At 37.9% G+C, this 10,943-nt stretch overlaps 3 protein-coding genes across 6 annotated transcripts; all 3 read left to right on the plus strand.

The window, feature by feature from the left end:
- The first annotated feature begins 99 nt into the window (after positions 1 to 99).
- LOC126796348 (nuclear poly(A) polymerase 1) lies at positions 100 to 5,372 on the plus strand. 2 transcript variants are annotated; one of them, XM_050523158.1, is made up of 12 exons: positions 100 to 712; positions 816 to 893; positions 1,023 to 1,130; positions 1,790 to 1,852; positions 1,940 to 2,101; positions 2,396 to 2,509; positions 2,615 to 2,677; positions 2,771 to 3,100; positions 3,532 to 3,696; positions 3,793 to 4,680; positions 4,964 to 5,034; positions 5,195 to 5,371. In XM_050523158.1, exons 1-12 carry the CDS (start codon positions 593 to 595, stop codon positions 5,238 to 5,240), a joined length of 2,208 nt encoding a protein of 735 aa, XP_050379115.1. In that variant the 5' UTR covers positions 100 to 592; the 3' UTR covers positions 5,241 to 5,371. The 2 variants fall into 2 exon arrangements, with proteins under 2 accessions (XP_050379115.1, XP_050379116.1); XM_050523159.1 differs by lacking the exons at positions 100 to 712; positions 816 to 893 and having other exon boundaries at positions 1,094 to 1,130; positions 1,944 to 2,101; positions 5,195 to 5,372.
- An 824-nt stretch (positions 5,373 to 6,196) lies between these two features.
- On the plus strand, positions 6,197 to 8,120 carry LOC126793621 (uncharacterized). 2 transcript variants are annotated; one of them, XM_050520195.1, is made up of 3 exons: positions 6,197 to 6,414; positions 7,128 to 7,722; positions 7,957 to 8,120. In XM_050520195.1, the coding sequence occupies exons 1-2, from the start codon at positions 6,253 to 6,255 to the stop codon at positions 7,677 to 7,679; spliced, it is 714 nt and encodes a 237-aa protein (XP_050376152.1). In that variant the 5' UTR covers positions 6,197 to 6,252; the 3' UTR covers positions 7,680 to 7,722; positions 7,957 to 8,120. The 2 variants fall into 2 exon arrangements, with proteins under 2 accessions (XP_050376152.1, XP_050376151.1); XM_050520194.1 differs by having other exon boundaries at positions 7,128 to 8,120.
- On the plus strand, positions 7,695 to 10,580 carry LOC126793620 (uncharacterized). Of its 2 annotated transcripts, XM_050520192.1 has the most exons (4): positions 7,695 to 8,000; positions 8,295 to 8,881; positions 9,222 to 9,784; positions 10,100 to 10,580. In XM_050520192.1, the coding sequence occupies exons 2-4, from the start codon at positions 8,726 to 8,728 to the stop codon at positions 10,158 to 10,160; spliced, it is 780 nt and encodes a 259-aa protein (XP_050376149.1). In that variant the 5' UTR covers positions 7,695 to 8,000; positions 8,295 to 8,725; the 3' UTR covers positions 10,161 to 10,580. The 2 variants fall into 2 exon arrangements, with proteins under 2 accessions (XP_050376149.1, XP_050376150.1); XM_050520193.1 differs by lacking the exon at positions 7,695 to 8,000 and having other exon boundaries at positions 8,257 to 8,881.
- Positions 10,581 to 10,943: the final 363 nt, after the last annotated feature.

Genomic DNA, 10,943 nt, shown 5'->3' on the forward strand with positions numbered 1-10,943 from the left:
AGCCCAGCCCAATTTACAGCTCATAGCGCCAATCCGGAAAAACCTATAAAACCCACACACAATTTTCATGATCAATAAAATCTCCCTCTCTACTTTTCACTACACTACTGCATTCTGGAGATTTATCACCTCGAAGATTCTCAGTCTCCGATTCGCAACCGTCGCCGGAGACCTACCCCGCCGCCGATTCTCCACCCCGCTGTGACCGTCTCCTTCTCGCGCTCGATTCCTCGGCGTCGATAATCGTCCGCGGTGGCCGCGTGCCTTCGTCGTCTATGGTTAGGGATTAGGGTTTCAATCGGCGTTGTACTAATCAAGATATAGCTTTGGTTTTCAATTTTGTTATGCATTTGTAGCTTCTGGATTTTCTCCACTCCGATTATACTGTACTAGTGGAAATTTGCAGTTAATTATTATCGTCTTTAATTTTGTTCTAGTTTGATTTTGATTCAAAGAAAAAGAAAAAAGAGAAAGAAGAAGAATAAGAGAGTGTAAAATATCATCAATAAAAAAAAATGTTATTGTCCGGCCCTATATTGTTTGAAAAGTTTGGTTCAGAATATTTCAAATTTTGTTGAAAATTATAATAGTAATGGGGAGCCCCGGATTTAATCACCGGAATAATGGCCAGCAGCGATTAGGCATCACCGAGCCAATTTCGCTGGGTGGTCCTACAGAGGAGGATGTGATCAAAACGCGTGAGCTCGAGAAGGTTCTGATGATAGTCTATTTGATTCTTAGACTTAATTAGAGTCTTTTATGGTGTAGTTATGCTGAATCGAGTTTCGGTGTTTTGATTGTTTGAATGGTTTCAGCATTTGCATGATGCTGGATTGTATGAGAGTCAGGAAGAGGCTGTGAGTAGGGAAGAGGTGCTTGGCCGGCTTGATCAGGTTGAGCTAATTGTAACAATCTTTGTGCTTTATTTAATTTGCGAGTGAGGTGGATGTGCGTGAGTTTGGTTTTGAATTGTTGTTTTTGGTTTCTCTGATTGTAATGTGTGATGTTGAAATGCAATACAGATTGTGAAGATATGGGTCAAGACCATTAGTCGGGCGAAGGGTATGAACGACGAACATGTGCATCAAGCAAATGCTAAGATTTTCACGTTCGGTTCCTATAGGCTAGGGGTACGAACTCTCTTACTCTTTGCCTTCCGACTCTAGGGAGAGATTGTTTATTTGCAGTGATCCTGTTAATTTTTGTTTTTCAAGAACTTTAGAAATATTGGTAAATGTTGATCCGTCCTGAACTGTTGTTGTGCTGTGATCCATTGCTGCATTGTCCTTCCGCTTGTCAAATGTATGTAGGGAAGATCTCAAATTCTGAAACACATTATGGTACTATTTACAGGATATTTTGACATTCTTATCCAGAGACAGTGAATTCATTTAACCACTGTACATTCACAGTTTCAAGAATAAGAATGAATAGAAAAATGCCTATGGATTTCTCTCTTGCCCAACTTTTTGTACTTTTGATGCAGTCTTCATCTCAAAGTTGTTGATGCCTAGCTTAAGCACAGATACGTCACAATTTTAACTGTTCAATGCTTCTGCTTTCATGTTCTTCTTAGAGGGTTGCTTGGTTTCAACTTCCTAGGACTCCAGATAGAAGTGGTACTAGCAGTGAGACTCACTATTACTGTGAAGTCTGTGTCTTGATAGATTTTGAGGTTTAGTATAAAGAATACTTAGGTGTAAAATCTCTAATGTGATCATCTGCTTGTATCTTCTCCACGCCAGCTTTACATGTTGCTTTAAATTTTACTTTTTGCTCCTATTGTTAGGTTCATGGCCCTGGTGCAGATATAGACACACTCTGTGTCGGACCTACATATGCAACTCGAGAAGTATGATCAACCTTACCTTCTATTGTGCAGTAAACTATACTGATTGCCCTTACCCAAGTGCTGATTTCTTTTGTAACTTATGTATAGGAAGATTTCTTTGGTGAGCTATACAGGATGCTATCTGAAATGTCTGAAGTAACAGAGTTGCATCCTGTTCCTGATGCCCATGTTCCCATTATGGGGTTCAAGTTTAATGGAGTTTCAATTGATCTTCTTTATGCAAAACTAGCTCTCTATGTTATTCCTGAAGTAAGTGTTAGTGCTGAAATTTTATTAATTATGTTCTAAATCTATTATTACCATTATCTGATGCATAACTAGCAAGATAAAAGATGGCATACTGATTTGTAAGATGGCATGCATTATTTGTTAAAGCAATAGTTCTTAGACATTTTGGCATTTATTTTAACTGAATGTATGTTAAGGATGCAACTGACTTCAGATGGCTGGTTTAAATATGTTATCTCTGTGTTTTTCTTCTGTTCTATCGTTTTATACTACTGGTTTTTTGGTATTTCTTGTCAACTTTTGAAATCTGAGCAGGACTTAGATGTATCACAAGATGGAGTACTACATGGTGCAGATGAACAGACAGTTCGTAGTCTCAATGGATGTAGAGTTACAGACCGAATTCTGCGTTTAGTCCCAAGCATTCAGGTTGAGGCCATCAGTGTCATGCTTATTTGCATACTGATTTGAGCTTTTAAGTGTCTTTTAGCATCTCTTTTGTCACTCATCATGTATCTGACTTTTGCATTACAGAATTTCCGCACCACTTTAAGATGCATGAGGTTATGGGCAAAGCGTCGTGGTGTTTATTCAAATGTATGTTGATAGATTTACATTGGCTAGATTATGCTGTTGTTCTTGTGGTGCTTTATTACTTATGGCGTGTGTTTTTTTTTTTGTCATGAGCAGGTTGCGGGATTTCTTGGTGGTATAAATTGGGCATTGCTTGTAGCTCGCATATGCCAACTTTACCCGAATGCATTGCCAAATATGCTAGTGTCTCGGTTCTTCAGGGTTTATACCCAGTGGCGTTGGCCAAATCCAGTAATGCTTTGTGCTATTGAAGATGGGTCTCTAGGACTTCAGATTTGGGATCCTAGAAGAAATCCAAGGGACAGATATCATTTGATGCCTATAATTACTCCAGCTTATCCCTGCATGAACTCTAGCTACAATGTGTCTTCCAGCACTCTGCGTATCATGCTAGACGAGTTTCAAAGGGGAAATGAAATTTGCGAGGTATGTCTATTTATTATCTTTTCTTACATGTATGGAGAACATAGACATTACAATAAATAATTCATTGTTCACTGGTATTGTTCAGTGATCTGGCTAGCTGCAATGGTGACATTTTGTACTTGTTAACTAGGTCTTTGGCTGATAGCTGCATAATTTATCTTTTTAAATGGTTGCTGTTGCCTTTAAAGTATGCAGTATAATTATGTTACCAATATAAAATTGACTTCTTCTTTTTTGGGAAAGGGTTACTGTGTTTGAGTGCGTTTGTTTTTTTGTCTGTATATGGGTCCTCCTAATGATCTGGATATTAACTTGTTATAATAAGTTCTATGAAGTGTATATTATGAGGTAAGTAGTCCAAATTCTCTAAATGGTGTGTCATGGCAGCCATTTTCTATCTTCCTGCGTTTAATGCTTGGTTGTGCTTGCAGGCTATGGAAGGAAACAAGGCTGATTGGGATACCCTTTTTGAGTCTTATGCTTTCTTCGAAGCATATAAGAATTATTTACAGATAGACATCAGTGCAGCAAATGCTGGTGGCTTTAGAAAATGGAAAGGCTGGGTTGAATCCCGTCTCCGCCAACTAACATTGAAGGTGAAACTGTGGCATTGCATATTCTTTTTTTCCCTTTCCCTTCCCTCTTCTTAGTAAGCAATGATCATTAATTCTTGATGAGACATGCAAATGCAGATTGAGAGGCAAACTTATGAAATGCTGCAGTGTCACCCACACCCAAGTGATTTTCCAGATAAATCTAAACCTTATCATAGCTCATACTTCATGGGCCTGGGACGAAAACAAGGAGTTCAAGTCAAGGAAGGTGTGCAATTTGATTTAAGTACAGCTGTTGATGACTTTAAGGTTGCTGTCTGCCAGTATGGATTAAGAGAAGTTGGAATGGAGATTCGTGTATCCCATGTAAAACGCAAGGAAATCCCCAATTTTGTATTTCCCGGAGGGGTCCGGCCTTCACGTCCATCTAAAGTAAGTTGGATTAGAAAGCGACCACATTCAGAAGTGGAGGTTTCTGGCAGTACTCAGCCAGATAGTTTTGGTGAAGATAAAACTGTTTCAGATGGAGCAGATAGTGGTAAAAGGAGAAAATTGGTGAATGATAATCGAGAGACTGACTTGAGGCATGACAAGTCTATGCAACCCTGCATTGGGGAAGTTGGTGAGGCTAGCACTACTTTTAGCAATGGCAGTCCATCCTCCGGAAAATGTGAGAATAATGTAGGAGTTACCACAGGGAAGATAGAAAACCCAGCACACACTCCTTATCAGAATGATCAGGCTGAAGTATTATCGAGGTGCGATCCACCAATCAACAGTCTCTCTGTTGCTGCTGATGCATCAAATTCTAAAGAAGCAGAGAAACTGGCCTTAGAGAAGATTATGGTTGGTCCATATGTTTCACATCAAGCTTTGCCAGAAGAACTTGATGAGCTTGAAGATGATTCTGAAGAAAGGCATCAAGTCAAAGACTTTTCAGGGAATATGGAGCCTTCAATTGAGAAATCTAGCAATGGAGCTGAAACTTCCTCTAGTTCATATCATGGAGGCTTAGAAGAACTTGAGGTCAATCATAAGCTTTTGCTTGTACACATGATATTTCAATTTCAATTTCTTTTCTTGTCATTAATTAACATGTTCTGCATCCTTTGTAGTCCTTATTTTGATCCAGTTATTGACAGAACATGCAAAATGTCTTCACTCTCAAAATTTGCCCTTTACACGGCTCTCCCTGTTGGCTCTTAGCCCGTATGATTAGACTAGTTCAGTTTGGTATATCTATGTGATTGTTCATCTAAGCTTTTAACATTTGTTTCCTCCTTTTGCTGTATGTGTTGATATCCCGAAGCCTGCTGAACTTATGGCGCCATCCATGAGTGGAACCCCTGAACCTTTGGCACAGAAGAAGCCAATCATCAGGTATTTACTATGATTTCTATTCATTATAAAATTTCATTTCCATTCTAAATCGTGTGATCCATCTACCGCCCGAATATATGAATTATATTCAGACTTGCATTTTAAACTGGTAATTCCCCAGTATCTGCCTTGTCTTTATCTTTTTCTCATTTATGTGCAGGCTGAATTTCACTTCCTTGCCCAATGCTTCTGGAAAGAGCTCATAAAGAGTTGTTGAATGCTCAGCGTTTATATGTACTATAAGAAAATGTTTATATTTCACTCTTTGTACGAATGGTCATGAAGTTAATAAATTTTGAATAGCAAGTCGCTTTCTTTTTGTACGTGAGAATTAATAACTATATAAAACTTATTTGTCTAAGGGATTACCATTTGGCAATGAGCACTATTGTTTGAGTATGACTACGAGTTAGTGTCTCATTTTGTTGGAACAAGAAAAGATCATATACACACTATCAATGTACCTTGACATCTTTAGTTCTTTACCATTCAAATTGCAGCATCATCCTGCCTTTTACCTTGGGCATTTCTAATCTCAGAAGCAACGATGTGCAAGAATCTTAACAAGTGCACCAATTATATGGACCAAATACTGCCAGCAACTAATGTAACAGTATTGAAAATAATGGTGGGCACGGGACGAGATGAGGGTTTTTAAAAATGCATCACATTTGAAATTAATCTCGATTGAGATCGGGACGAGACATGTCTATTTTCACATTCCGAAGTTGAATAAAAATATATATTCTTAATTTTTCATTAATAAAATAACATTCGACTATTAAATTTTAACGTAAAGAATTACATATAATATTTAAAAATATTACCATTTATCATTATTATATGAATTGTTATAGTTATTAAGAACATAAATTAGTATTATTTTAACACAAATATATTTAAAAAATTAAATTTTCATTAAATGTAAAATAAAACTAATCGAGATTTAAATTATTTATCTCAAGTCTATCTCACCGTAATTAAACGGGACGAGATTGACGTTTCAAAATTTGCATCCCGTCCCATTCCGACAAATTTCTAAATGAAATTAGGACGGGTTTGAAATTACTGAGAATTTATGCTCACTCCTAATTGAAAGCGTGTTACTTGTTCTTTCCTTTTTCGTTTCACTAAAGCTTCGTCTATCTCCCATAATCCTTCTTCCCGAAAATTTATAGACTTAGAGAGAGAGAGAGAGAGAGAGAGAGAGAGAGAGAGATGGGAGAGGAGGATTTGGACTATGTTCTGGTGCCACTGGGTCTCTGTGTTCTGGGAACATATCATGTTTGGCTTCTGATCACTGTGCTACGTCATCCAATTCGAACTGTGATCGGTCTCAATGCTCAGTCTCGTCACCAATGGGTCTTATCCATGATGAGTGTTAGTACCCAGTTCCTCTCTTTTTCTCTATATTGTCTTCGTCTTTGGATTTTTCCATTTTGACGGGCAGTTTTGTTGCATATAAACAAAAAAAAAAGGTTAAGAATTAGACCTTTAGACCTTTAGGCCTTTAGTTCATGTAGGTATTGGGCACTACCACAATTGGATCATGATTTTCTTGTAGACTCAAAAGTCAAAAGGGCCCTGGTCTGTTTATAGGGGTGCCCTTTACAATTGAGCATATGATTTCGGTATTTGATTGGCATATGGCTGTGGTTTTACATTCTGAGCTATTGAAATTTAGAAACTTGCATGCTGATCCTCTATCTGTAAGACGTCTGAATTATCTGTACAGTATGATGCTTGAAAATTGGAACTAGTTCTTGATGTGCCCTTTCAGTGAGATTAGTATCTGGTTTGTTTTTTTTCTTTTTCAAGCATCTTTTCTGTATCACCCCCGCTTCATGCTAGGATTTTCAAGATCTGTAATTTATATTGAAACTTGAATTTACTAGCTATCTGAAAGTGTCTCTCTTGCTTGATTTTTTCTGCAAGGCTGTCCATCCAATGAATACAAGTTAGATTTTCGATAGCTACTTTTCTTATGTAATCTATGTATGCCTGAAGTAAAGAAAAGAAAAGAAAAAAAAAAGAGTTGGGATTGTTAATTTGGTGTTTATAAAGAGTTAATATCTCCTCTTCATATATTTCAGGACCCTTTGAAGAATGGTGTTTTGGTTGTTCAGACGATACGCAACAACATAATGGCGTCTACTCTTTTGGCAACAACAGCAATCACTCTCAGTTCTCTTATTAGCGTATTTGTCAGCAGTACATCAAACTCCTCTGGCAACACCTCTCTAATTTATGGCAATAAGACAGCCACTCTCTCTTCGATAAAGTACTTCTCTATTTTGCTGTGCTTTCTTGTTGCCTTTCTCTGCAATTTGCAGTCTATTAGATACTATGCCCATGTTAGCTTCTTGGCCACTGTTCCAACATGGCAAGGTAGAAAGGATTGTATCGAGTATGTTGCAAGAAACTTGAACCGGGGAAGCTACTTTTGGTCACTTGGATTGCGAGCTTTCTACTTCTCATTCCCTCTCTTCCTTTGGATATTTGGGCCTATTCCAATGTTTTCATGTAGCTGCATTATCTCTGTTGTTCTTTATTTCCTAGACACAACCACCAGCTTCACACGACATCTTCACAGTCATTCAATCAAAGAGGTGAAAGCTGATACTGATCTAGAATCGCTCAGATAACTATCATAGGGTCTCGGTGAAGTAGATGAGACTCTTACAGTTGGTAAGTCAAATGTAAGCACAGGTCTATGTTTATAATTCTATCTCCCCTATGTATTGTATGAATGTGAATATGCTAGGCATCCTGCCTGGTTTGTGCAGTTGGTCTTTAGAATAAAGTGTTATCAGGTTGATAGGAAATTTTTTAGTAAGACAATGCAGGACACTAGTGGCTTAACTGGTCTTCCAGTATTTTTCTTGATTTGATATCATAACGTCAAGGCAATGTGGCTTGTAGATGAAGAAGTGGATCTGTCGAAAGGCAATGAGAGTGGAATATCTGTATCCTTTTTTCTTTTTCAAGTCTGTAAATGTATAATTTATCTTCTAGTAGTTTTTTAACATTGATATGTATGACTCTTGAATCCCAATAACTAGTATGATATTTCATTTTCCTTCTCATTTCTTGCCCTTGGGAGTTGGGACATGTTATATATTTCCATGTTTGAATCATCATTCCTGCAAATCAAAAAGCCCTAATAAGCTCATGCTGTTCTAAGCACAATGGGAACTCTTTGATTTCATTTTCTGCAGAAGAAGTTTTCTTTGCTCAAAACATCTGCTTCGATATAAAAGTTGACTGCAGAGTAGCTGATATACCTCGTCCCATGTTCTTGTTAGTTGTCTTATGCGACTAATATTGCTGAACTGATGCAACACGTGCTTATGAGTCTGATAGATGCCAACCTCAGAGATTTGCATTGCTTTCTTCACACTTTTAATACCAATAGATGTAGAATAGTCAATAATGCCAGAACCAATCATCAAATAATTGAGGGTCGTTAGATCCAATCCAAGAACAATTATTTATGGTCCATATGGTCATGTCATTATCATCTATGATGAGAAATCTAGAAGAGCCTAATTTGACAACTGGAGGTGTATTTTTGCCTTGCGTATTATTGATCGATTACTATCTTGGAAGTATATGGGATCTTACGGTTCTACTCACATTCTGAGATAAGAGGAAGAAAGGAAGCCAGTGTTGCCGCAGGAATTGGTAAGAGATGATTAGCTTGGACTATTTTCTGGTACCAGCAGGTCTCTTTGTGTTGGGAATCTACCATATCTGGCTCTTCATCACAGTTCTGCATAATCCCATAAGAACTGTCATCGGCCTTAATGCTTACACTCGGGAACAGTGGGTCTTCTCCTTGATGACTGTTAGTCCTCTCTCTCTCTCTCTCTCTCTCTCTCTCTCCCTTTTGCAATATACAGTCTTTCTTTTTAGATTAAGTGTGCATAACAAAGTGATAAGTCCTTTCCAATGGGGGGAACACTTCCATTTTCTTCATAAACATAAGGGAGCACTCCTATCTGGGTCACTATCTCAGTATAGCCGATATTATCGGAAACGGGTGATACTTGGATGCTAAGTTTCAATTAGTACTGGAGCTTGGAAGTAAGTTTGGGTATATTAGTTCAAGTTAATTATAGATATCAGCACTTGATAGTGGTATGTTCTCTGTACTATGAAATTTAAGTCGAGTCCATGAATTTCAGGACCCCTTGAAGAATGGTGTTTTGATTGTACAAACTTTACGCAACAACATTATGGCATCGACACTTTTGTCCACAGCAGCAATTACTCTTTGTTCTGTGATCGTTGTATTTGTGAGCAGCGAATCCAGCTTCGATAGCACTGTATCAGTAAACTCAGTTTACTACAATTACACGCCATCCTTATCTTCAATCAAGTACTTGTGCATTATGCTTTGCTTTCTTGTTGCATTTCTCTGTAATATACAGTCTACTAGATATTATGCCCATGTTAGCTTCTTGGGGACCGTCCCAACATGGAAAGACAAGACAGGTTTCATTGATTATGTTGCAGCAACTTTGAATAGAGGATATTACTTTTGGGCTCTAGGACTACGAGCATTCTACCTCTCGGTTCCTCTCTTTCTCTGGGTCTTTGGGCCAATACCTATGTTTGTTAGTTGCTGTGTAATGGCGGTTGTTCTGTATTTCTTGGACACAACTTCCATCTTTGCACAACTTGTTCATAGCCATTTGAACGAGGAGGAAGCGAAAACCGATGATGTGGAAGCAATTTCTCAATCATTGTAAGTTCTATTCAATGTTACATACTATTGTAATGGCTAGCATACACTTTGGTTCCTGTATCTATGAGTATGAAATTATGTCTATTTTGTACTAGTGTCTTAATCTATAGTTCTATTGCAAGTTCAATTACTTCTTCTAAATGATCACACTATAATGGACTCTCAGGTTTATATGATTTTTCACATTCTTGCTGTGGATATTTGTTGCTACCACTTTTGATATCTTTCTAGTATGTTAGCTACATTGGAGCCATGCATCTTGTCAGTATGCTTACTCTAACGCCTAAGGCGATCTTGTTCATTCTCAATTCTCAGGAGCAATTCTGGCCGTGAGAACTTCCAACTTCGTGATCCGCTACTGACCAGGTCCGGCTAGCATAAATCAGTCAATTTTTCCTCTTATGGCGCTGGTTATTATGGTCCGCAATATGTTTCTGTTGCTGGTTCCTATATTAGCAGCAGCAACATGAGAATTTTGGACAGCAGTGATTCGTTATGATCTATGCTTCATTGAGCATTTTCATATCTCACCTTATTTTCCAAAATTTTACAATTTAGCCTGAATGAATGTCATGATTAATGGCAGCTCCGCAATACTTGAAAGTTTCCACAGCATTAGGAATTTGGACAGAAGTGTTTCGCTATGATCTTTGCTTGATTGAGCATTTACCTGTGTTGCCTTTTCCAAAATGTTTAATAGATTCATTCAGGCTGTCATGATTGATGGCAGCTCCTTGTTACTCACTTATTTGTTAATTGTTAGTAGAAATTTCAGTGAATTACTTCATCTTTTATACACATTGCCGACATTGGGAATGCTCCATGATGTACAGCTTAAATTTGACAAGTTGAATCCATTTTGTGATGTTGTTTCTCTGAATAGACCAACTGCATTATGCAGCTCATGCCTTCAGGGTTCAACCATAAGGCTAGGGAGGAGCCACTTCTGTGCTACAATTTCTTTCACAAAAAGGCTTACTACCATGCATAAAAGAAACAGTAAAACCTCGCCTGATTCTGGAATTAGAGGAGTCAGGGTGGAAAAGTATAACCATCTTAAAGCTTAGAAAAACAAATGCATTGTACGCTTTCATGAACAGAATGATTGGAATAAGTTGACAAGCACAAACTGATCAAATACAATAGCTTGTGCACCATG

The sequence above is a fragment of the Argentina anserina genome, chromosome 5, assembly GCF_933775445.1.
Source record: "Argentina anserina chromosome 5, drPotAnse1.1, whole genome shotgun sequence".
NCBI lineage: Eukaryota > Viridiplantae > Streptophyta > Magnoliopsida > Rosales > Rosaceae > Argentina > Argentina anserina.